Source organism: Ostrinia nubilalis, chromosome 10 (genome assembly GCF_963855985.1).
Source record: "Ostrinia nubilalis chromosome 10, ilOstNubi1.1, whole genome shotgun sequence".
Taxonomy (NCBI): Eukaryota; Metazoa; Arthropoda; class Insecta; order Lepidoptera; family Crambidae; genus Ostrinia; species Ostrinia nubilalis.
In genome coordinates this window covers 9808248-9836019 of record NC_087097.1, presented here as the reverse complement: position 1 = coordinate 9836019, position 27772 = coordinate 9808248, and the positions used below count along the sequence as shown (strand labels likewise).

The window sequence follows — 27772 nt, the reverse complement described above, 5'->3', positions numbered from 1 at the left end:
TTAAACTTGTTCTTTTTCAAAAATTGGCCGAATGAAATCGGGTGAATGTTAGATGGACGCTCATTTGATGGGTCTTGATCTTTAAGCACATGAATTAAGTAAGGGGCTGCATCAGAAGCTTCGTAGCGAGATCTGCCTACAAAAGTCGATACACGAGGATTTGGGGCTGGGCTTTCAGTGGAGTTCAATGCAATGGGTTCCGACATGGGAGAGTTTGGAACTACAAAGTTATCAGGCGGATTAATAAAAATATTAGGCTGATTACTTTCACTGTCACATAAACAACTATTATTTTCATTCGATGAATTTGACCTATGTTTCCTCTTTTTGTTGCAATGTTTACAATATTTACGGTTTATAGAACGTTTCCGAGAAGAGCTAGATTGACCAGCATCCGAACAATCAGTGTCTCTTTGAGATCCTTCGGTTTCAGAACATTGTGATATGGTAACAAAATTAGATACCTGGGGGACGCCGGTCCCGCCAGGATCATCGGACTCATCCATGAAACTTTATAAAAGTGAAAAACTTACCAATGTACAGGAATTTTTACACTAATTATATTAAATATATACAGATAATTAATATACACACTATTTTACAACTGATCCTATACAATATACTAATTAAATAATTAAATTTCAAAAAGAGCAAAAAAAGGACGACCGAACAAACCGACGTTTCCCGCGCTTTTTCCTGTTTTTCGTTAGCAATTTCGGAAGTTGTCAAATATGACAGATTGACTGACGGCTGTCTTTTTTTTATTTAGACAGGATTACGGCTTGGAATTGTCTTAATCTGCCAGTTTACTTATGGATGGAGAAGCTCGACTAGTGCAAACAAGGCTTTAGGCTTAGTGGAGAAGAATCAAAATATGCAGTCTATGGTAGCAACCATAGTCACCAAGGCGCAGATGCTGCAAATGGGAGGATCAATTACGCATTTCCTGCTTTACGTCAATGTCATAATGTCAAAACAAAAGTGACCAAAATAATTTGCGAAAACTGCCATGCATTGCGTTTTTAAATAAAAGATCACAGAAATCGTTTCAACCATGTCCAAAACTCCACCAAATAATGTGGACGCCGCTCAAAATTTTACACCTAGAGGTATTTGAAGTGTTTCTTGTTATGTTGTGTGGATGGACTCAACATGTATGTTATAGCTAGCTAGTGTTCTCAAACAAATGTTTATGTTTTAGAATTACCAACGCCAAATAAAGATACACCTGGTATTTCGAAGACAGTCTTTACTCATGTATCAACTTTGCATGGGTTGTTGATTGACTGGAATCGGTTCCGCGAAAAAGGAGTGAAACTGTGTAGAGCCATCTATGCCTTGAAGCTGTATGAGTGTGCTGATGACTACTATCCTTCCCAACTCAAACCACTCATGGACAATCTTGTAGAAGCTTTGAATGGCTTGAAGGATGTTGTAGAAGGTTGGTACAACAATTTATTAAAATAAAACTATTATTATTTTATACTTTTATCAAGAAATGCAATTTAATTTTAGATGTTATTTAGGTATTTATAAGTCTTTATTGATAATTTACTAAGTACATAAACATTATTGTTTTAATATAAACTTAGAATCAATAGTTCTTTGTCAACTGTGGGGAGCAGATTAAAACAGCATATAAAATAACTTTCCAGGGGCAGAGGTGGTGAACAAGCAATTGGAAGCTTTGGCCAACCTGCAACCATCGGATGAGCCAATCATCCTCACCTGGACTGCAAAGAAAATCTCTGAGACAGTCAACAAAATATTCACATCTATGCAAAAGGAATTCAAAGTGAAACAAATCATCACTGGTGAGGAAAATAAGTTTTTATTTAGATAAGCAATATAGATAGAATATATACTTAATTTATTTATTATTACTTTTAGTTTTTTATTTTATAAAAACACTTACTTTTGATGTTATTACACCTGAGTCTCATTGAACAATGTAATCTTAATTAATTAATTGCTTAATTGTTGGTTCATTATCACTTTACAAGTAAAGCTAAGTCTAGTCATGCATGTAGATAATTGTTCTAAGCGAGTGTTTGTTGTTATTGTTTATTGTGATATAATATGCCAAAGCCTTGCCTATGCACAAAATTTTATATGATTTTAATATACACAAACTACTAATTTTCTTTATTTTTTTTTTTTTTTTTTTTTTTTTTTTTTTTTTTTTTTTCTTTTTCTTGGTTTGTTAAATTAATTTGTTATGAATAGAGACTTAAAGAGAGAGTCCCAGAAGGGACTACTTGGTCTCTATTGGTTTGCTGTTCACTTAAAATGGCTTATGACTGATTTTTAAATCATCAGTTATCTTTTAATCCTTTAAGGGCTGATTTTTCAATCGTCAGATATCTTTAATCTTAAGAATAAACTTGTCATTTCAACATAATTCCCATACTGAAACTGTCAATGTGCCAAAGTTATTCTTCAGTTAAATATTATCCGACGATTGAAAAATCCGCCCTAATCCGACGAGAAAAATATTTTTCATTAGTTTTGAACCTTATGTCACCATATTCTTATGTCACAATTCTGCCACTACCAGGTAAAAGGTTTAACTGATGAATAAACTTGTCATTTTGATATATTTCCCATATTGAAACTGTCAATCTTCCAAACTTATTCTTCAGTTAAAAGTTAATCAACGATTGAAAATTCAGCCTTAAAGTACAAAATTAATCCAAACTATCTATGATCAAGAGGGATATCAAGTAACATCTCCTCAATTGATCAAATGATAAAATTATATTATTACCAGAATTTGGAGCTATCGCTGGCTGAAAATCCAAAACTGTTCTGGACACACCTGAAAAATAAGAAACGAAACAGTAATGCCTATCCAGCAACCATGACTTTTGGCGATAATAGGGCTGAAAATGGTGACAGCATTAGTAACCTCTTTGCCTCATTTTTCTCATCTGTCTATAAAACTAGCTCCATCGTGCAGACAGGCAGTGATGATAAAATTATCACCACAAATTACCTAAGTAGCATCCAGTTTTCACAGGAAGATGTGCATAGAACTCTAAAGGCCCTAGATCGAACGAAGGGAGCCGGACCAGATGGTGTGCCCCCCCTATATGCGATAAAGTGCAGCAAAGTATTGTCATTGCCTTTATCAATCATTTTCAACTCCTCTCTAAGGGCAGGTGTTTTTCCCTCTGTGTGGAAAGAAGCACGAATTGTACCGATTTTTAAATCAGGCGACGTCAGTTTAGTAAAAAACTACAGACCTATATCGATTTTGTGTCTATTTGGTAAGGTGTTTGAATCTATGGTATGCCCTTTTCTGAACTGGCATTTTAAGCAGGTAATCTGTCCTCAGCAGTCGGGATTCTTAACATCGCGGTCTACAGCCACTAATCTCGTTTCTTTTACAACACATACCTCTGATTCCCTTGATTCACGCTTGTCTGTAGATACCATTTACACCGATTTCAGCAAGGCTTTCGACGCGGTGGACCACGGCATCTTGCTTCACAAACTTTCACTCTCAGGAATCTCGGGTTGTCTCTTACAATGGTTATCGTCTTATCTCAGTCAAAGAAAGTCGAGAGTCGTGGTAAACGGATTCTCGTCGGTGGCTTTTCTGGCTACATCAGGGGTTCCTCAGGGTTCTCATCTTGGGCCGGTTCTTTTTAATATTTTTATTAATGACATTGTGTCAATTTTCAGACATGCTAAATGTTTTCTATACGCCGACGATATGAAATTATCCATGGAAATTAAAGAGCATAGAGACGTACTCTTACTTCAAGACGATTTAGATCGACTCGCTCAGTGGTGCGTAAAAAACCAATTATTTTTAAATTCTGAAAAATGCAAGCATATCCGGTTTTCCAGGTGCAAAGATGTCTCAACGCCAAAGTACAATATTGATGGTCATATTCTGGAGGAAGTGGACACTATCCGTGATTTGGGAGTTATCCTGGACAAGAAATTACGTTACCATAAGCACATAGACCATATTGTCACCAAAGGTTTCCAAATGCTAGGATTTGTACTCAGAAACACCAAGGAGTTTAAGAGGCCTAACACAAAGATTCTGTTGTTTCGATCATTGGTTCGTTCAAATCTTGAATATTGCACTCAGGTTTGGTCTCCCCACTACGATGTACATATTAAACGCATTGAACGTATTCAAAAGAGATTCCTGTGGCACCTCTCGTTCCAAACACATAAAGTGAAACAGCTTCCTTCATATGAGGAGAGACTAGCCCACTTTAAACTAGATAGTCTAAAGGACCGCAGGCTTTTGCTTGACCTGGTATTCCTTTATAAAATCATTAATGGTATTGCGGACTGCCCATTTTTGCTAGAATTAATAAATCTCAATGTTCCCTTTAAATTGGCACGTCGCGCTAGGTATGTTCCGTTTTATATTAAAGGCTGCAAAAGCAATTTAGGTCACTACGCCACCATGAACAGACTCCAAAGACAGTTTAACAGTATATCAAGGAACCTCGATCTTGATCTAGATGTCTTTCGGGACAAGCTACCTTCATTTAAGCGCAAAATCCTAAACAGCTTCGCATCGAGTCGCTGGCGAAATGTTATTCCAGCTAAATAATACTCGCTGAAGAAACTCTTTTCTTTAAGTGTAGACACTGTTTATGTATAAGTCCACTATTGCATGCCGTGGCAACCTATAATTAAGGCAGCACTTAGATTAAGTTAAATACGTTGTAAATATTGATTGTCTTCCAGTGTATGTCTTGTTGGTTGTCCTATTAAATAAATAAATAAAATAAATAAAAAATTAAAAATTAAATATTTGAGTGTTATTAAATTTATAACACTATGTTATATGGTTTTCTTGAAAAGAGAATTGATTTCTGTTCAGTTATTTAAAAAAAAACTATACAGCAACTTTAAAAGCAAAACATTTTATCACCATTTTAACTACTGAATGCTCTGCCATGCTTTTGGTATTCTAAAAACTATTAGTTTGCATGAATAAACTGATATCTTTATTTCATCTTTTGTTTTTATATTTAAATTTTTATTTATTACTCTAATTCAGTGCCTATCGGTTTGGTTAAGTTTCTGTTACATTTTCATTGCTTTGCTATAAAAGCAGTGGCGGATTAAGAGTATCCGAGGCCTTAAGCACAGAGCCTGCGTAGGCCCTCTATTGCTTGAATGGAAATGGAAGGAATGGAATGGAAGGTATAAAGTATAAAATGAAAGTTCATTAAAATAGAAAGTGTAGTAGGTAAAATGTAAAACTTAAAACATTATTTTCCTTGCCTTAATCAGAGCAAACTCCGAGATTACATCGTCGAAATTTATCCGACGAAGTATGTCTGCCTCAATACACATTAATGCTAAATAATTAAGCTTGGATTTTTGTTCTTTGCGGGTTTTTTAACCTTTTTAGTTGTGAGAAGGATCGTTCAGCAAAGCAGTTAGTAATCATTAAGCTGTGAAAGATTCTAAACGCAACCACAATGATAGTCTTACACTAGCACACTTCTTTTGTTTCTCTTCTTTTTTCACATCGCATGTTTATTTTAATATATATACATTTATAAATACCTATATACACATACAGGGTGTCCCGTAATGCAACGTCAAGCCGGAACTGGGTGTTGAGGCAAGTTATGCTGGTTATCAACAAAATCTATGTGTCATTTTGTCAAAATAATAGGCATTAAAAAAAAACAAAAAAATCTACTCCCGGTGACGGTCTTTTTACTCGTGTTGCCACAAATCTTCACTTTTTCTAAATTTTTTTTTGTTATGTAACCCTGAATAATGCTTCTGTTTGGAATTTATTGTACCCTTAAGACTCCGCCTTTATCCGAAACTATACGTAACTTTTGAATCAGTTTCGGTTACGGTTATGGATATTTTTTTATTTCGGATATCCGATAGTATCGGTTACGGTTACGGATATCCATAACATCCCTGCTTGGTAAGATGGCCCTCCCGTTCCGCTCATACCTTTTAAAATGGCTTCTAACCTCACTTAAGCTAGAAACTTGAATTTTGGGCACATTAGAATAATAATTTTTAACCAAGGTAGATAAAGTTAAAAACGGGATTATTTCCAAAAAAACAAAAATTGTCGACAATTACAGCAAGAATTTACCAAGTGTTATACCATTTTGGAATCCTTACTAAATGCGCCACATTATGACGTCACTTGCCATACTCGCGTAGTACAATTTTTTTTCAGTACAGTCAGTTTAAACTATGCAAAATTTTTATTTTGAAATTTGTTTTGGGAATAATGTATTTTTTCATCCAAGCTGGAACAGCTGGTTTCGTAATTTTGATAACAATTTAGAGATTCAGGGTTACTTAACAAAAAAAAAAATTTTGGAAAAAGTGAAGATTTGTGGCAACACGAGTAAAAAGACCGTCGTCACCGGGAGTAGATTTTCTTGTTTTTTTTTAAATGCCTATTATTTTGACAAAATGCCACATAGATTGTTTTTTATATTTTTCTGATAACCAGCATAACTTACTTGCCTCAATACCCAGTTCCGGCTTGACGTTGCTTTACGGGACACCCTGTATACACAATTATTATTATTTTAATACGGGTATTATTTTATTATGTAGCATCTTTAACCGCTTGAGTCCCAGACGGCATTAATTTAATGTCATAACAATTGATTATCTATTGTGTCTAGATTCGCGGGCCTTGAAGGATTAATTTACTATAATTATGTTTATTCAACAAATGTTTGCACATTATTATTATTGTTATATATTTATATTTAAACGGCCTTGTTGATATGCAGTTTAGGTTAGTGTCCGTGACTTTCACTCGGCATGGGGCCCACTGAAAACCAGCGTCGTGGCCTTCCCCACCGTGGGCCACGGCATATGCTGAGTGGAATCCCATTGCGATGGGCATCGCTGTTGCGACAGGATAGCACTGCTCACTGCTCAGTTCAATTTTTATTTCCTTGTAATATTTATGTGTCATTTCTGTCTTTTTCATCGTAATAAATTTTTCTTTCTTTCTTTCTTTAAACGCCACTTGTATATTTGGGAAAACGCACTTTACTTTATCTACACTATAATATTATAAAGAGGAAAACTTTGTTTGTTTGGTTGTAGTAATGAATAGGCTCAAAAACTACTGGACCGTTTTTAAAAATTCTTTCACCATTTGAAAGCTACATTACTTACGAGTAACATAGGCTAAATCTCGATAAAATGTAGGTATGAAATGAAACGGGTCCATCCTCTGCTGGCGCGCCAGCAGAGGATGGAGGCCCCTGGAGAACAGGGGCCCCAAGCACGTGCTTGTAGTGCTTATACGTTAATCCGCCACTGTATAAAAGTAATGTTTACTTGTTTCAGAAAATATTGCTCATTGCCGAGATGAAAAAATGATTGACGTTTATATTAGCTCCTGGGAACTTGAACCGTTTTTTGAACCCAACGCCTATTTGTTCGCTGAAGTTGGATTGCCCGGAATAACATAGATTTATTTATTAATTTTGTCATAATGATTAATTTATAATTAACAATAAATGTACTGTCCAAAAATGTATTTTTACTGCTTGAAATAGGAATGACTGTTTAGAAAATGCCTGTCTTTGAATAATTCTTATTCAGTTAAGAATCTGGCCAAGCAATTAATCAAAAATACAAAATAATTTATTCACTAATAATATTTCGAGATAAGAAAGATCGTTTTCGAAAAGTTCATAAACATAACCCTCCTTCTGGTGCAGTCGGGTAAAAATTAAAAAATCAGTAGTTTCAGACTGATTCGATTCGATTTTTGCATTGAGACGAATTTGTACTTAAAAGGTCTTTTGTCGCCAAATAAACCTTAAGAAGGTGAAAGTTTAATGTAATTTATTGCCTATAAAATGCTTCACAGGTATGTTGGATAGTGGCTACTGTATGTACATAAGCTGTGCTTAAATTCTGTTGCGACAGCCTTACACACTGAGTTATCATTATTAAGAGATATTTTTTCCTGATAGTAGACACATTTTGGGATTTTATGGCATTTATCAATACTATTCATTAATTAATTATAATTTTTAACAATAAACAATCATAAGGAACTGATCATTATTATTTGCGATGATTAAATTTCTAATAAAAATTCACAAGAGTTTGATGACGTGCAAAAAAGATAATAAATAATGATGATTATCAGATGTTTCATAATTTACTTACTTAATTAGTTATGCAAACAAACATTACAAACCTTTAGAAGGTTGAGGATAGTACTCCTAATAGGTACTTTAATCTGCGCCTATGGAAACTAACAAATAGAACGAAATAACATTGAAAGCGAACTAAAATTATGTCATAATAAAATCTCAAATTGCCGTGGACCGACGACCTCATAAAGATAGCAGAAAGGCGCTGGATGCAGGCCGCTACCAACCGGCCATTACGGAAATCATTTGCCTATGTTCAGCAGTGGACGTCCTATGGCTGAAATGATGATGATGAATATCTCAAACTAAACATTTTTGCCGAGCTACTGGTCCTCTCTAAACGAAAGGTCATAAGTTCAATTCTCATCTGAGGCAATTACTTACTCCACGACTCTTTTTCCAGTTTTTTTAAAAACAATCTGATTGCAAATGTTAAAGATACAGACATTTTTTTCATGCTATAGGTACTTACGACTGCGCCTTCGTACGCGTGGACTCCGTTTTACCTCCTTAGGCGTGGAGTCTCGAAAAATGTCTACACCCTATAAGATTTCATGTTTGTAGGTGTTATAGTTTCTGAGATGTTGGTATTTCGCTTTTATACCCAAATTGCCAGCTTCTATTGACTTGTACTATAGGTATCCGGTATAGATTCAGAACCCATTATTTTCAATCAAGGCGTGGCGTGACTATTGTATTCATTTATTCTGTGACCGATATTGAAGAATTGCGATTGCGATGTCGTGCTGTAAGACATCTTTAACTAATTAGCTTTTTTATCAATTTGTCTGTAATTTTTCTCAATTATCCATTACCGCGTTTGGTCCACGGCTTCCCCAATAAGTACTTCATATGTACATCTTCCTGTCCTGTACCCGGACCGCGAATAACTCGTACTTAATGATGTATTTTTATTCCATATACAACCGCAGCGGCGCTGTTTTGTTTTCATGCAAAAATAGTAAATAGTCAATATCTTTATTGCATTCCATGTTGTATATACGGTCTTAAACATAACATAACATAACGAGAGCGATATTTATTCGTGCTCCGGGTACTGATCATGGGTGTACTAGTCCACAAAACGATTTCTAAGATGGATGAAATGTTAATTTTGTTTCAAAGACGGATGGATGACAAATCTTCCGCAACGCTATAAGCAAGAAAGCTGTAAAAACTAAAGTCGTTTCTATATTTTCGAGACATGAAAATATAGTCATAAGGTTGTGGATATGCCCATCGTGCCACTATAGTGGATACAATTTGTGAGAGATTTAAATAAATCGATTATTATCGTTCACGACATTAGAGCATAGCGCTGAAGTGGCTGAAAAAGCGGTTGCAAAAAACCTACATCCCCAGTGGTGTCTGATTATGGTAACGAGGCAGACACTTTTGCTTTGTGAGTGAACCATTGGTTTTTTCCGATTCTAATTATAATAATGGGCGTGTTGGTTGATACAGATAATTTATTACCGACTCCAAAGCATTACGTGATGAAATAACGTTTCAACCCCGTAATATGTGTTTGGCAGCGGTTGCCATGGAGCCGACGTCGATGCCCATCTCCGCTTGTAAACGTGGACGCCCAAGGTCGGAGGAAAGCGGCGAAACTATTTAATTTGACTTTTCCGAGAACTGTATGGACTTTGGTCGCATGTACGAACTGCAAATTGCTACCTAGGTAAATCACTTTTATAGTTGGTAGTAGCTCACGTAAAAACTTTTTTAGTAGTAGCCTAAGCAGTGAGTAGCTACTTTCTTTGTTGGTTCATGCAAAATAGTGTGAATACTTACAACGCCGGTTGCGGGTTCTAATTTCGCTAGGGGAAAATGATAGTGTGAAGAGCACGGCAGTTAAGTAAGTAGGTATACTTACTCGGTGTCATTAAAGTTTATTTAGATTAACTCTTAAAATACAGAAATTGGCCGTTTTCTAGATGCCATTACAAGCTCACGTGCTCACGTTCCAACAATGAGGTAGTTACGTTAAGGAATTTACAAATGGCTCAAGTGCCAAAAAAGAATTAACAAAATATGGAAATGTAATTGCTACTTACTCACCACCACTACGCATCATTTGATTCGAAAAAAAAAACGCGAATTTTGGCATTTAGCCCATTTTCAAATTCCTCGCGAAATACATTATTTCACTATTTCCACGTATGGGGGGCAAAAACATTCGTTTCTCAAAACCTAATTTAGTTGAGTCACCTTACATATTATTACAGTTCGTTTTATGTTCGTTTTTTTCTTGATAAGTACTCTATAATGAAATGAATACATTTTGTGTACCTACGAGGTTTAGGTAAATTGGATTGTGACTAATCGATTATTTTCTAACAATTTCTCATCTAACAAACCTACTAATATGTATATTACAGCCTCTAATCCATATTCTGTGATTACAGCCATGAATTGTATGAAGTGAATCCTTCTATTCCTGAACTTGTCCAGTCACGTTTGTTCAAGAATGCAGACATAAGTCACACATTCGTTCCATTCATTCATTTTTTGGAGAGAATCAGACGGATCGCACGTTGGAGTCTATAACTCCAGCCTACATATTTATTATTTCTTAAAATGTGTATCCTATTGTGTGAATAAACATTTGTTTTGATCCTTCGAGCCGGATTACCACCATACCATACCATTTAAATCAGCCAGCTTCTTCCGACATTTCTCGTTTTAGCTTTTTTTTACCACGAAATTGTATTTATTTTCCTATGTATTACAATGTTTTGGGAAATATTTCCAAGCCTCGAAATTGTCATTATCCTTTAGCACATTTCCGTTAAATAACCTGTGCACAGGTAAGTATCAAAATACCTCCTCACCGGGTTGAATATTAGAAAATTAATTGGGCGTGAAATGATGACAGCCGCCGGCCACCTTCCTGCTAGAATTTGGGTCAATTCCCGACGAGGGATCCTTACCCTTCCCGTATCTATTTATATTTCCAAATCTATTTCTGTGTGTTTACAAACGTGTCAAATAAAAAACCGACGAGAGCGTGAGAAACATAACTCCTGGCATTGAAAAATAAATATATTTTCAGTTTCCGTGTAATTTAAATAAATAAATAATGCTATTATTATTAGGGTTTTGTACTTACCGTACTATTAATTATTCATAATTAATATTTTATTCATAACTTAAATTACAATAAGTAATTGATGAAGAAATGCCTTCACCTTCACTCATAGCTGTATAAAGTTACCTATCTGTGTCCTTTGTTTAAAATAGAATCCTTTGGAAATTGCCCAGATTTGCATTGCATGTTATTGTAATATTTGATATCTAATACAAACTGAAACTCGCTTGAAAAATAAATAAGACACCTATGTAGTCTACCCTTTAATACCCTTTAGTCTTTATGTAAAGTTATTATTTCAATAAACTTTGTCAGTAGATACGCGGTCAATTCTTTCAGATTGGAAACAACATAACAAAGAATAAGGCTCTTTTTCTTGTCAATTATCGAATGCCATTTTAAGTAATTTAACAAATAGGTACCAAAGTCTACACGTAATTTTAATTTTCTCACATTACCTACGTAATAAACACTTACTTAATGATATGTATTAAGTGTAAAATAACAGGCTTCGTCTGCAGTTTTTGCTCTATTCGTGAATTTTTACTGTTTAAAATTATACGGAAATTCAAGTAACATTTCTGTAAATTCAGATAATTTTGAAAAAACATACACAGAGTTGCATTTATTTCTTACTGTAAGTTGCCCTGAAATTCAGAGTTATCCAAGATGACTGTAATCCAATGTAGAGACCAATGAAAAGTTACTTCGTGTATAGATCTTAGATCAGACTTCTTCTCACATCATACTAACAGTTTTACTGCAAAATAGTCCCTATTACAACCAAGTAAGGTGACACAGTGTTTGCCTTAATGTCTGCACGTAACATCATACTAATATTGTTATAAAAATAACCTTGGTATACAAATAAATCTTAATCGCTATCGCTGATGATACCTAACTCCAGTTTAGGTAGCCAGATAGGCAACATTTGTTTACCCTTCTCTCGTCTGCGCGTACGCAGTTAACTTCATTGTTCCCCTGCTTATGTCAATAAATGTATGACTGGCCTAAAGAAAATTGTAGAGCGGTTTCAAAACACTATTTTTTGTTTATATTATGCAATCGAACACACATGTTGTGAAATAAGAGCGGTTAAATAAAAACAAACTCATCTACCCAAGTGGTAAGTGCCTGGGTGCAGGACCGCCGCGGTCGTTGTAGAAATCCTTGAAAGTCGCCTTTTGGTTAATAAAATAAACGATTTAACTAGGAGATGAAACGACTCTACAATAATTAAGTAAATCATTTTGATCAAATCGTTGAGTTCAGACATCGACACCTACAGAAACTATTTAAGTCTACCCAATTATTTAACTTACTACCTACTATTAGGGTTTGCTCCCGGGAAATCCCGGTACTCATTTTTCCCGGGAATTCCCGATAATCTAATCCTTTATGCTAGTTCCGGTACTGACGATGCAATTCCCGAGACTTTCGGTACTTTCGGGACTTCAATAATTTATTTTTAATAACAATTTTTTGACTAGATGCCATCATCTTTTTACGTACACACTATCAACAAATGAAAAAATATTAATAATGTTCCTATTTCATTGTTTTATCTGATTGTACTTAGGTACTACTTATTATTTCTTATAATAGCGTGTTTTTTTATAAACCTAATTTAGATAATTTATCTTTTGTCCCTAACTCTTGTCGCTGCCAGTATTTGACATTGATAGAAAGTGAGAAAACATATTTTAACTAAAATAGGTTGATTAAACGATTGTTGGTTTTTATGAATATGGCGGTTATGATTTTTAATGGGCATTTATAACTAGTTTTGTCGTGTTGTGTAACTGTTTTGACTGATTTATTAGTAAGGTAACAGACCAATTGAACTGAACAGAAACTCTTTAATATTTTTGTTAACCTATTCACATTTTTATTAAAATTACTACAAATTAGGTAATTTGTTTTAATAACAATTCACGTGGGTACCGAAATTCCCGAATTTCCCGGTTTTCCCGGTACTGGCCTAGACCTGGTACCGGTAATTTAGTAACACTCCTTAGTACCGGGACTTGCAACCCCTACCTACTATCAATAGTCATTAATGATTTTAATCCTGGTGTTTGTCTTTTGAGTACTTTACCTATCAGAATAAATTAACCAAATAAGAAACATTAAAACATTGTGTTTTTAAATCTTGTTCATTAAGCGATTTATATGTGAAGCAGTCTAACAGCTAGTTCTAGAATGTTTCGAGTTACGAGCATATTATCTTAGCACGTCACCGCGCGTCATGCTACTCTAACGCCGGCTCTGTGCAGCCTCCTACCGCGACCTATAATTTCGGTTAGCGCTCGTTTTACATCATTTATACAGTGGTAACGAAACAGGCTACATTCATCAGGCTTTCTTCCGTTACAATAACGCATTTGTATAAACTGTTTGCAGAGATGTAGCCCTTTACTGTTCTAACCGACTAGAGCGGTAATCTATGGTATCATAATCCATTGGTTAAACTTGTTAAGTATTTACGTAGTTCAGTGTTTTGTTTATTAGTTTGTTGTATATCGATGTAGTATAGTTGTAGATCTTTATGAGATTATATTATATTGTTACGTAGATTTTGCACAAAATCAGCATTGTAAAGTTATTGTAAGGTATTGAAGATGGGTCACCTCATGAGAAGTGCGTTCATACTCGGAGTGGGAGGGAAGGATGACGACGATCTGGAAAGCGGTAAGTAGATTAGATTTTTCCTCATCATAAGTCAATATTTTTGCATTTTCCTCTAACTGACTGTAATAGTTTATTCAAATTCTTCCTCTTACGTCAAACTCCTTTCTTGTCTTTGATATAAGTACCTACTTACTCGTAGATTAGTAAGTAACGATGTGTTTATTGATTAGTAGCACTGTGTGAATTGATTTATTTTTAGGAATGTAAAACGTGACGCTTAGGTACAATATTTAGATACAATAAATAGGTATGTATCTACAGCTTCAAAGTATGACAGTCAGTTTGTCTGTACACGACAGACTTAGATGAAGTCGATTAGAAAACTTGATGAGTTGCAGTGGTGGGAACGAGAGGTTTGGGAATAGTCCTATAAGCTTCTATAGAAGTGGTATACCACTTCAGGATAACATCACGGTTGTTGCTGAAAAGAAGTGGCAAAGAAGTGACAAATTTCACATTTAATAATTTACGTGGCAATTTCTCACAGGTCGTGCACATGTCGATCCACTGACAGTTCTTTTTTTTTTACTCTTTCAATCTTTTTTCTGGCATTGACATTGCATAACTAACTTGTGACTTTATGGTTATGGCCACATGTAAATAATGGTGTTTTTTAATTTAATTATTGTAATTTGTATTTTTTTTCTTTTTATTATTATTTTAATTCTTATTTTAATTTTCATTATATTGAAATGTGTTTTGATTTAATTAGGTAATCATTAATTTGAATGTTTAAAAGTTAATAATTTTAATTTTAAATAAATGTTTTGGTTATGTAATTGAATAATTAAAATCTAATTTTAATGGAATTGAATTTCAATGTAAATTTAATTGTTATGGTGTTTTTTGTTTGTTTACTCTTGTATGATTGCCCTGTTTTCAACCGACTTAAAAAAAGGAGGAGGTTCTCAATTCGACCCGTATGTTTTTTTTTTTTCTATGTTTGTTACGCGATAACTCCGCTAATTATGAACCGATTTGAACAAATCTTTTTTCGGCGTATAGGTAATACCTCAAGGGTGGTCCCATTTAAATTTAATAATAGAAAAAACAACCCCCAAGGGTGGAAAATTGGGGATGAACTTTTTTATACGCAATATCTCCGCCGATTATAAATCAATTTGAACGATTATTTTTTTGTTGAATAGGTATTATCAAAAGGGTGGTTTCATGCGAATTTGAAGAAAATATTTCACCCCCAAGGGTGGAAAATTGGGGATGAACTTTTTTATACGCAATATTTTCAATTTTTAGTTTTTTTTTGTGTTCACGCATTTGAAGTCGGTTTTATTTTTTTAAAAAGTTAATTCTTCTTCTTTTCCTGTACATTGCGCCCCCCTGCTGACAACAGAGGGCCCCCGCTGAAAATCAGTTTCGAGACAAGCCCTGGCGCGGTCTTGATGTATGCTGAGCGGGTGCCTTTTTGTCAGAGGGGCTCAAGCAGCTATCTGTACATTAATTTGTGTATCTCCTTCATTGTGTATCTATGTTTTTCCTGCTTGTATGTCTTTCTTTCAAATAAAAATTATTCTATTCTATTCTATTCTATTCTATTCTATTCTATTCTATTCTATTCTATTCTATTCTATTCTATTCAAAGAAATTCAGTTTTATACCTTTGTATTGTTTAGTTTATAGGATAGACTATTGTTGTTTCAGTGATTCATTCATATGAAAAATTAATGTAGCAAAGTATCTGTCACTTTCTTGTATTTAGTAAATCCCGAATCGTTTCGAAGTCCATCTTAATCCTACATGAAACAGGCACATCGATAATGCATTTTACAGGATTTCTCTCAATATGTATAATAAAATAAACAAATCTAGCGTAAGAAAAAACTGATTATATCTATCATAAATAATTTGAGTTGAAATATCGATACATTCGTACCTACATTCTGTCTCTCTATGAACTCTCAAAAAACAACTAAGTATGTTTTCATGTTTCAAACAATTTATATCTAATCAAAAGCTTTTTACTGAGTTTATTAAACAGTAAAGTATTAAGATAAAGTGCCGGATTAAGATATAGCACAGCGGTTCCCAAACTGATTTAGTCTACTGCCCACTTTGAGAATAAATTATTTTTTAGCGCCCCCCATTTTTGTAGTCAAGAGTCGAGCGCAGTCGGTGTCCAAGAGTCCTCCTAGTAGATGACGCCTCCCAAGCCTCTACACAACGTCCCGATTTTTTTTCTGGGTCTCTTACCGCCCCCCTTTAAGCCTGCAGCGCCCACAAGGGGGCGTTATCGCCCACTTTGGGAAAGACTGATATAGCATTTCACTGATAACAAACCCATGTAATTATTAAGTTGAACCCGCGATGGAAAAGGTCAAACCTTATCTGATAAAGGCGAGGAAATCTCCACGACCTCTGCTGTTCACTTCAAGAACTATGTTGTGTAGAGTTAAAGTTCTTCGGCACTAACACTACAAATACATTTTATGTAAAGCCCATTTTATTCGGAGAAAATTGCCGAAATTACACACGAGTGTACGACCACTTAAATAAAAAACAATTGATACCGGTTCAACATTGTGATCACTTCAATATGTACTGAAAAGCGAATTACCTAAAACATAATAATGTAAGATGTATATGGTAAACCCATAGCTGGGCATTAACTCGTTAATCCGTTAATCGTTAATTAACGAAGTTAACATTTCTATTAACGGATTAACTTTTAAGTTAACTTTAAAAAATGTTAACGGACTCGTTAACTTCCGTTAAATTATCCTAAGTCCGTTAATCGTTAATCCAGTACCTACTATTTACCAATAATACCGCAGGCACGCTGAAAAACACTAGAAAAACGCGTTCTGACAAGTACGTTCGGGCTTCCAGAATTTCCAGAACCCAAAACAACAGTTTTTGTAACCAGAAAGAAACGATATCTTCTTTGTCGCTACACTCTTGCCAGAGTAGTCGTGGTCGTCACACCAGGTCCGGTGGCAAGTCTCACAGTCCGTCGATAGGATATAAAAATGCTATTTTATTATTTATTTACAAGCTTATACAGGGTGGAATTTTGTAATGCCACCTGGAGGGAAAGTACTCATAATAGTACAGATAGACAATTTTATTGAAAGAAAACATTCCTTTATTTTTGAAAAGAACGAGAACTGCATTCATAGATTTTCGATTTTTTTTCGAAAAGTCACTACCATACTAACTACCATACAATTTCTGTACATAATTAAAATAATTTAATATTTTATGGATTTCCTCTCATTTGATTTATCAAGTTTTTTAGAGAGATTTCATCCTTATGGATTTCTCCTCCATGGATTTCCACTCATTTGATTTATCAAGTTTTTAGAGAGACTTGACCCTAACGATCGATGCAATAAAAAAAATACAGGATGTAATTTTTAACAGATTTTAGTTGGTTCGATTCCCGGGTGTAGCAAATATTTTTTGGAAATCTTTGAATGCAGTTCTATTTGTTTTCAAAAATAAAGGAATGTTTTCTTTGAGAATTTTTTTCTATCTACAATATTAGGACTGGATGAACTGGAGGTAAAGAGTGGCAGGTGGCATTACAAAATTCCACCCTGTATATTGACACCCTGTAAATCTTGCAACTGAATTTAAGACCAGTTTCTCCTCAACCGATTGAACTGCAATTTGGTATACTTATGTAAGTACGATGACAATGCAATGTTGTGGTACCATTGAGCTGGTCTAATGATGGAGTCAGGAGGCGGCCATAGGAACTCCTAAATAAAAGGGCGGAATCGCATCGAATTTGGATTTGTTGGTATTTTTTTTATGCATAACAAGGCAGGTATTTGACCACAATCGCACCTGATGTTAAGTGGGATGCAGTCTAGGATGGTACATATCTGCCCAGAAAGTGCCTATTCACTCTCGCCTTGAAGAGGCCCGGATTATAGTTTTCGGGAAAGACAGCAGCAGGCAACGAATTCCAGTCCCTAGCTGTTCGCATTATAAAATTTGTCTTTTCGAGCACATTGGTGCTAAAATTGTATTGTAATTGAACCAAGGCTCTGAGATTGAGATACTATAGACTAAGAGCTGGTGAACGCCAGACCAACGTCATTTTATAAAAGCTGAAAGTTTGTCAGCGTATGCTCCCAATATAGGTTAGAATGTTGGTGGATTATGAAGTTTGGGTCATCGTGGCTTTAGCAGCTATCCTAAAAAAACTGTCTGGCAAGGAGTTGGAACTGTCAAAACTGTCTGGCTAAAAAGAGGAATAAATTCCATGCGCGATACAAGCTTTCGAAATTATTTGAACCTTGCATACAAATATTTTTTTCGTTTTATTATAATGTGTTAACGGATTAACGATTAACGTTAACTTGCGTTAAATCTTGCTAAATGTAACGTTTTAACGTTTAACGAAGTTAACTTTTTTATTAACGGTTTAACGATTAACGAAGTTAACTATTTGATTAACGGTGCCCAGCTATGGGTAAACCCCTACTACTTGTTTTGTCCACGCACCGAAAGAAAACAACTCTTAGTTTTTCCGAATTTTCTGTGACAGAGTTCATGATTGCAACCAGAATCGCCTGTTATTATGTCAATGAATAGTCAGACTTACTAGACGAAATTATAAGACTTACATATTGTTATAATAAGAAATAATTAAAACATGATCTAACCACAAACCATATTATGCCTCAGAATGCTCTTATTTTATTTTTAAAATGCTAATAACATAAATTAGTTTTTAACAACTTGATTACTTTTACATAAAAATCTTATCAATAATGACATTAAATGTATTTAACATCTGTACTCGTAATTAGTTGCCAATATCTCAATGGTTTCCTATTTTTGTCTTCAAACGTTTCATGAGATAAAAAGTTGAAATCCCCTTTTCACTATCTGAATAAGAAGTTTGTGAACGGATGTAATAAAATGTTAATTGCTATCAAATTGAGTAAGTATTTATTCCTCGCCTTAGACCTTTGAGTCACAAATTAATTCATCTGTCTTTATCACGTGGTTACAATTCAAATTAAAATCCTAATTTTGAATAAAATGGCGAAAGATGTGAAAATTGATTTATTTTTTTAAGTTAAAAAGATGCGATAGGGATTTTTAATAAACTTGAAGTCTGGATTTACTGACATGCATTCAGCGACGTTGTTAAATGATACCTATCACAACTAAATAAGATGTCAGAGAGCAAAATGTTAAGCTTAATTGTTACTCTTCATGCTTAATAACTTGTTAGAACAAAGTTTCGCGTAACAGGAACTAGAAATAAAAAGCTCGTGTCCCGAGCTTTTAGACCCTAAACGCCCTAAATATTGAAAAAATGAGCATCGGATATTAAAATTGTCAAAAACAAAAACAACCAACCGTCAAATTAAAAACCGTACTCGAATCTTTCTTGGCCTAAATTATCCTGGGTCATTAACATGAAGTACAGGGGTCAGCATTTTCGTTGAGCACACTTCGTGGAAAATGGAAAAGAGCTCCATTTTGAAATATGGCGGCCGACGAACTTGCGAGTTCCTGAAATAGAATCAAATAAAATAATGAATCCTGAAAACGTAACCATTGACAATTGACATCGGATTTCCTTATCTTCTCTAGAAAATAATTTTGTAATGAAAGCATAACTTTTATGTTTCGTTAGGAAAATACAATTTGTATACCCACCAGCCACGGGGGCAACTAGTGGGTTGTGTGAGGTTCTCCCTGCCAGAAGGGCAAGGCCTACCCACTAAAATCTGACGTTGCCCTCGGTAAGCCATATGAGTCGGGAACGCAGGACATCACTATCGGCGTTTTCTTCAAGCATTCGTCCGCGTTCCCTGCTCGGCATTCGGCTCGCTTAATGCGCAATGAAAGCATAACTTGCAGTTATTATTGCTGACAATAGATGACTGCCATGTTGTTTTAATGATTATATACTCACATGTCATGTGTCTACCTTGCATTTACTTGTTTTCGCCGTTATTTAATTAATTACACACATCATTTTTATATTGTGCATCGTATTGCACGTGTATACTGACATTAATTTAAATGATAAGAATATAAAGGAAATTACTATCGCAGTTCAAATATTAAATATATGCTGCGATTCTACTATCGCCTGTTTTATATTTGCAAGAGCTTATGTACTGACGTAAAAAATATAGCTCTGAGATCTTTGAACGATGATATGTATCTGAAAGTAAATACTACAATAATTCCATTGTTTCCTTTAGTCTTGTCAGGTCGTCATAAAATTTATAATTATTATGACCCGGTTACTTCTAAAGAGTACCTAATGCTAATGCCTGCAATGATTATTATCTCGTGTTAATTTTGTTACTTTATAAATTAACCTTAATATGTTGGGCCAACGTTTTCAAAATATTCTAATACTCGTACTTATTCTTTTTCACAGCACTCTGGGCGGTTAGCATTCTATACCTACTTATTTTTGTAAAGAAAATATACCTAAGTAATAAGTAATAACTATTCCGTAGCCCTAAATCCGACTCTACTATAATTACATATAATAAACCTTAATTTACTTATTCCATTTTAACCTGTGTGTTTTTGTGTCTACTTATTAAATCACTAAAATTAAACGATACTTAATCCGATTTGTCTCTAATTTATATGTGTTGAGCCTCAAAAATGGCTCAGAAAGATAACTAAATACTTACATATAAAAGGAAAGTACAGGTGTCAAAGTGTAGTGACCCAGTATACTATATTACACAGATCATCTTCAAACGACACCGAATGTTGTTCAATGGCATATCACATTATTCATATTCCTGGCGATATTTCGTATTCATAATATGTTATTTTATTATACTCTCCAAAGGCACGTGGATAGAGTTTGTCGACACGATGTTCGTAATATAAAATTTATAAGAATAATTTGGCCACTGTATTTATATTTACTTCTTAGTTAGTACTTTTAAATTACACATTTTATTTCACCTCAGTTATTAGAAACTATTGTCCTAAATATCAATCAATCAATCATCTCATTAGCAATTTTTTTGGAGTTAAGATGCTGAACAAAATGTTAGTTGAAAAGTTACTTCAGTTCAATTTCAGGTTTCATGACCTCTAATTCATTAAATCGTTATTAATTTTAGATTCAAATTGAAACTACAAGTATAATCTGTAGCTCAGAATGTTAATTTAAAAAATATTCTAAAGACAAATATGTATAATAAGAAGTCATAACAAAGACAGCTCTACATGTGGTACCATCCCGCTTGTTAATACATAAGTTAAGAATTTCGTGGCACGTAACGTGACCGAGCCGATCACGGGTGTGTAGAGGTGTCCCGATACACGTTGTGGACCGTGGGTGTAGGACAGGTACTGTATGTTTCACATTATAAACAGTTCTTCAGAGCTATAACGGTATTATTTCCTTAATATGTCCCTGTCTCTAGCAGTTTCATGTAACTGAAATTGATAAAATCAAAATAAAAAATTCAAAACTATCTTTATTCGTATAGACTAATCAAATTAGTACTTACAAATCGTCAAATGCTCATAAGGGGCTTATAGGTACATGTCTCATTTTTTATTTGCCCTACCAGCGCTTCGTGACAATCATTTGGCAAGTGCTGAGAAGAAGCGCAACAACAAATTTAACTGAGTCACCTGACCTGTTACCAGACGTGCATATTTTGCAAAGAACTGGTTAGGGTCGGTTCGGAAGCAAATAAAGAAAGAAAATACCCAATTTGTTTTGTGCAAAAACATATTTAACCAATGATATTGTAATCTATCTTATCGTTCAGTTGAAAAAAGCGCCAAAACCGTCACGTGTTGTAGTGCAGTACCTACTACATACATCAAGTGGAATATGCATTGATGCCTTTGTTCAAGTTCAAGTATCATTTTCAGCAGGCTTCAGGCATTTCGATTTTAAGAGTATAGTATGATTGATTACATACAACCATAAACATACTTTCTACATTCAATTCACATTGCTATAGCTATAATTTTATTATCTTATTGCTAGTGAAATGCTAACATGATCTTTGGCCTGGCTTAAGTATGTTTAACGTAACAATTTTTGTTTGCCTTTTACGCACAAATAAATATAAATGGAATTTCCACGACATATCAACAAGGAATGAGGTATTTAGCATATCACGCGGCGGCGATTTCACGGCACGTCAACCTAAACAACAAAGCATCTTATACAGTAGTAATAGGGTCGATTTTGCAAGAGAAAAGTATAGTTTGATGAGCTTTCGTTTGTACAGCCGAATCTAAGTGTTTGCTGAAGGCTTCTAGGCAACAGCGCGGCCGTCAGTCAGTAGTCCGTCGACACACCGCGGGCACCGCTTCCCGCACGCGTAGTACCTATCTAGTGACGACAATAACAGTGACATATCAGTAACAGTATGTACGGATGGTACGGGAACGTGAGTACCGATCCATTCACTACACATCACTTTGATCCGAGCTGAGCAATCTAAGACAATAACGCGAATCTCTATGCAAATCTTAACATACCCGTGGAAGTAGAACGCTGATTGTAAAGTACATTTGCGTTGATGATTTGTGTGAGACTTCACACTGCACTGATAAGATGCTGTTCCTCTTATCTTAACAATATAGTCGTATGTTTCTTAATTACGATCGGCGAACCGTGAGATTATTGGCGGATTCTACTCAAAGCTGTTTTAATTTCTTGGATCGAAAATAAATAATAACAAATGAATTACTCTATGAGCTACTTCAATGCGTTAACCAATCATATTATTTATTAGGTAGGTGTACATAGTAGTTGCAATGCCAATTCCGAACAAATTTCATTCCTACTGTGTATTCCAGCAGGAAATTGATGGAAGTTTTCTCCCTCTCCCTGGAGCGTCTGATTCGATATTCCCGGCACCTGAATTGACATCTCGTGCCTTTTCCGATTTAGTTTATTTAGAAATCCAGATGCCTTATGATATTTTCAGGAGGTTTATATAAAATGAGAATGCTGCTTTTATACCTTTTAAATACGTGGTAAATGAAGAATGTTCACTAATTTTGTTTTTTAGCTTTCTGTATTCTCTGTTAAAAATAAAAAATACACGTGAAAGAATTATTTCGATACGTCAATTAGTTTCCGAGATATTGAATTTTAAAAGTGCGGGCGGCGGCCGGCCCGCCATTTTATGCGCGTGACGTCATATTACAGTGACTAGCTCATATTTGTATGGGTGGAATCTTGCAAGCTGAATTAAGACCCACTTCCAGGCAACCGATTAAGCTAAAATTTCGCAAACACATGTGATTTGGATGACCATGCAATATTATGATGACATGGAGCTGATCTGATGATGGAGCTGGAAGGTGGCCATAGGAACTCTATAATAAAACGACTTAAATCCATCGAGTTTAGGTTCGTTCGTTTTGTATTGACGAGTACTTTAATTCTATATAGTAATCAGGGTCTAATGATGGAGCTGGAAGGTAATTCGCAATAAAATGACACAATCGCACCAAGTTTGGGTTTGGTTCAATTTTAATTTATGTGATGGGTCTGGGTGTTAATATGTATAATAAGTTTGTATTTACAAAAAAAATGTATTTAAGTATGTTTATATCTGTTTTCTAGTGAGCGGACACTGTGAATGTACGTCACGCGGGTTCACGTGACCGTCGGCGGCACTCAATATTTAAGCGAACTTTGAATGCCTATAAAATCATAACTACTGGGTATTTTTGAATGAAATAAAAACTAATGTATTTGTAAATGTAAAAGCCTAACTGTAACATAGGTTTCAAGTGATTTTGCATACCTAGTAACATTCTCAATTGCCTAGCATCGATCTCGAAAATTTAAAGTTTTAAATTCTACTCTCAAAATGGTTTTATAATACTTTGGTAAATATTATGTTCTCTGGCTAAAACTGAAAAAATATAGGTATCAGTCAAAAGCTCGTTATTTAAGGTCAAGTATGGTGTTCCCCAGGGCAGTATTCTGGGTCCACTATTATTCTTTGTGTATGTCAATGACTTTCCATAATTTCAGCCACCATATACGAATCGGGAATTCAGATCAACAGAAGTAACGGCTTATTACGGTAAAGTCGCGTCAATCTTACGATACAGGATAATCGGGTAACGCTACTGACCGAGATCTTGAGCACAGAAGTGATGTGTGATGCGTACGAGCAATATTTAATCAATAAAATTATAATATTATCTGAATTCCTTGACGATAAATTAATTATTTATTTAACTACCATTTTCTATTGTTGTCAGACAAATTGTACTCTTTGAGCGGAACATAGTGCTACTGTAACATGTCACCATTTTACCTATGATTCGCTTTTTGTCATGTTATTTACTACACATTTGCACATAGCAATCTCACTTCAGGTGACTTTGTCATTACTGTTATAGGTACATGAATGTATTTTCGCTTCAGTCACTTCAAACTCTACTTCTGTTTCCTTTAATATTTCTGGATCTTAAATCCCTTAATTTTACGCAATTCATTATTTATTAAGGCTTTAACGTTTGCATTTAGGTAGGTATTATAGACATACATTAGCTTTTGAAATGGGCTTCTGATTTTTCACTTAAGTGTACCTACAAGAAACTTAGTCTGTCCGTATATAATGTTTCAATAAAGGCGCTTAGTGGTACAGCACACAAGGAAAACTTGTTTTCTATTTAAAATGTAGGTTTAAAGGATGGAGATTTGCATAACTGTAATATTTAAATCGGATATTTAGCTCTTCATTGCTTAAAATAATGAATGAGTAACATTTATTTTGGAAAATAATATCATCAATGATTGATTGATTGTCAATGATTGATGATCTGAATCTTTTACAGTCTAAGGAGTTATTGGTCTAGTGTAAAGGAGTTATTAAACAGAGATGTTCTTCTCTTTCTAATCTACTGTGCCATCTATGTAGTAGGCACCTATATACTACTTAAGTAAAATAAGAAATTACAAATACAGTTAAATATGGTCCACATACTTTGCCTACATCGCAGTAGCGCACTGGTAGCCTTGAAACTAACAACGTGGTAATATGTTTTTCTGTCATGTGAAATGCAAATTAGCCAAATACATTTCTAGCTCGCTACAGAAACTATTTTATTAAACCTGAATAGATATATTTACTGCAGTAGATTCTTAGCTCACCTAGTGACTTTATTTTAAGCTGCTGATAAGTTTTTTCAGCAACAAAAGCCAGTTGTAACAGACTAACAGTTAGTAACAGTAAAGTCACAATTCTGGTATCAGTAATTAGTCGTATAGCTCAATTCACGGCTTATTGTGTCCTTCGTAGCATGAAATCATTTCTTTTAAGGCAATTCTGAACATGACGTAAGTAAGAAAATACCCAAATATTTTAGTATCAATTATATAGGGAAAAACTGCGAATCGAAGAAAATAATCATCTTTCTGGCGCATTCGAGTAATTATGACACAAATTTTGAGATTTGCTGTACATTTTTAACTTGCACCAACCAAGAAGCGTTGAAACATTATCAAAAAATAGATCTATGATGTGAAAGCTATGTCTGCGGAGTATCTCCAGATTAATTTATTTAAAACCTTTATTGCACACAAAAATTGAGCTACATAAGGCGAACTTACTGTCATGTGGCACTCTCTGCCAGTCAGTTGCGTGTTGTCAGTTGCCAAAACTATGTAGGAATCCAAAGATTCTTCGTGTTCTTATCGCCGTAGCCGCTTAACGCTTTGGAAGGTAAACGTGACCATAAACACGAACAGGGGTCAATATAAGGTGGGTCAGTAAATTACCTTTGGTCGATATGAAAAAGAAAAACACCTGCGATTTAAGTGTAATTTCTCATTTTATTAAGCACCCCACCACTCGCCACTGTGGTAATGGCGAATTATGTTGCAGGTAAAACAACGTAGAGCAGCACTACTGCTGCTCTACGTTGTTTTACCTATACCTACGTATTATATAGGTATGTCTGTCCGACCAAGAGTCCTCAGAATACTTTTATGTATGTATGAGTTATTTAAGTAGGTATTGTAGTAAGTCTGCTAATAAGTGAATACATTTTGACATCTTCAGGTGAGACTCGCTAACATTCCCAAACAGTTGGTTTTTCACATATCTATATTATTCTGTACATGTACATGCTATGTCAACAGCGCAATGCTAAATTGCCCTGCATGCAGGTATTAACTTGAAAAACCAAATAACTTTTACGTTTTTGTATTTGCTTTTCCATCTTCACCTATTGCTCTTATAAAATCGCTCTATCACGTATTAAATAGTTGGAGTATTGTTTATCACCGTGACGTGATATATACGTCAATAGTACGCTTATTTTAATTGTAGACAGGTAGTTAATTATGTTTGAAAGTAATTAAATGTATGTACATTTTGATAACGAAAAGTATGTGCCTGAAAGAACAAAGTCCTTAACGAATAAGTAAAATTACCCACTCTACACTCAAGAAAAGAATCTTATATTGATAAAAAATACTGCATAAACAGAGATAAAGGAACAAGTAACTTGCTAGCATCATCTCTATTTTTAAGTTTTACACCATCCACGTTGTAATCAAGATCATTATTACCATTGAATTTTCTTTTAGGTACGATTTTCTTCAAAATGATTCTGGTTCTGGTTTTGTTCTTACGCCTTTTACTTAATGAGGGCTATCGTTTTAGCGCTCACCAGTTAGCGCCACTGTAGAGTAAGTTCCTGTCACTTGCTAGTAGCGAAGACAGTGGCACCAACTGGTGAGCGCTAAAGTGGTAGGAGGACTATCGCATTTGCACTCATCAAGATGGCGCCACTGTAGAGTAAGGTCCTGTCAATCGCCAGGGGTGCCAACTGTTAAGTATAAAAACAATAGCCCTCATTGAACTGGATGTACCTCAGTGCTATAAAGTCCAGCACTTTCCCAGCCAGTACCAATGAATCCCAACCAGTAAGGGATGACTTAGATACTAAGACTATAGACTAGTCTTGTTTTAGGAAAATAAATAAAATAAAGTCCTATACTTTTCAGCGAACAGTACCTACCTACTTTCTCCATGACATCTGGGTTACATAATACTGTCCTTAGAAAACGTATCTTCAGTCCTCTCCCTCTCATTTGGTTTCAGCTTGCTAATTTTATTGTCTTTCATTATGACAAGCTATCTTAAACTACTTAATAGTTTTTTGTTTCATTAATTTAATGAAATAGAATTAAAGTCTTGTCTAAATACAATTAAAGATCTTTGAACTGAACTGTTTTTTCACAAATAATGAGACAAGATGAAAGAAAAATCTTTACAATGTAAAAATTTTTTTTTTCACTGTGTGCATAGTCCTTTATCACACAAATTAATTACGTCGACATTGTTCCCTTGAGTGCTCAGTTGAATGCACCTAAAGATAAATAAATATCGGAAGGTCGAGAAAGGTGTTCTGAGCATCGGCGCATGCGCATCTTAGCAAAAACAAGTTTATCAAAAATAAGTGCAGATGATTAGTTATTTTTTCCTTTAAAATTTATATTCACTTGGATAGCTATAAAATAAATTACCATTAACGTCATCAATAAATCATACAATTGATTATTTTATCTTTTTCTTCGTTTCCACGTTGTTTGGATAGTAATAAATATTATAAATAAATATCCTCATTGTTTTCTAACCAATTAGTTTGTGTTAAAATTATTTTTTTAAACTGAGGCTGATAAAAATATGGGTAAAACTTGCAATAGTTGTCTTCAAAAGATTACCGAATTTAAAATTCAAATTGAACAGTTTAGAGATAAATTCGTCCTGCTTGACTTTGATAGATCGAACTTGGCTGCACAGTATTTAAAGTAGTGATCGTCCGTATTTAGCAATATTAGCGAATCGTTGTCAATGCGGTACGCGAA

At 34.7% G+C, this 27772-nt stretch overlaps 2 protein-coding genes across 2 annotated transcripts in view; both read left to right on the top strand.

Moving 5' to 3' along the window:
* Nucleotides 1-931: 931 nt before the first annotated feature.
* LOC135075572 (cyclin-dependent kinase 2-interacting protein-like) lies at nucleotides 932-7521 on the top strand. The gene is made up of 4 exons (XM_063969992.1): nucleotides 932-1109; nucleotides 1202-1441; nucleotides 1656-1814; nucleotides 7333-7521. Exons 1-4 carry the CDS (start codon nucleotides 1055-1057, stop codon nucleotides 7455-7457), a joined length of 579 nt encoding a protein of 192 aa, XP_063826062.1. The 5' UTR covers nucleotides 932-1054; the 3' UTR covers nucleotides 7458-7521.
* A 6027-nt stretch (nucleotides 7522-13548) lies between these two features.
* The window catches only part of LOC135075180 (uncharacterized), an 80957-nt gene continuing 66733 nt past the window's right edge, over nucleotides 13549-27772 (top strand). The window contains exon 1 of the mRNA XM_063969542.1: nucleotides 13549-13938. Coding sequence (XP_063825612.1) covers nucleotides 13869-13938 — 70 coding nt within the window. The 5' untranslated portion in view covers nucleotides 13549-13868. The remainder of the gene's footprint in view (nucleotides 13939-27772) is intronic.

Bases quoted from the DNA above. Each gene is read 5' to 3' on its own strand.
- LOC135075572 (XM_063969992.1), top strand. From the start codon at position 1,055: ATGTCCAAAACTCCACCAAATAATGTGGACGCCGCTCAAAATTTTACA. The intron at 1,110-1,201 runs GTATTTGAAGTG...TTTATGTTTTAG, and splicing joins TCAAAATTTTACACCTAGAG to AATTACCAACGCCAAATAAA. The intron at 1,815-7,332 runs GTGAGGAAAATA...TACTTGTTTCAG, and splicing joins AGTGAAACAAATCATCACTG to AAAATATTGCTCATTGCCGA.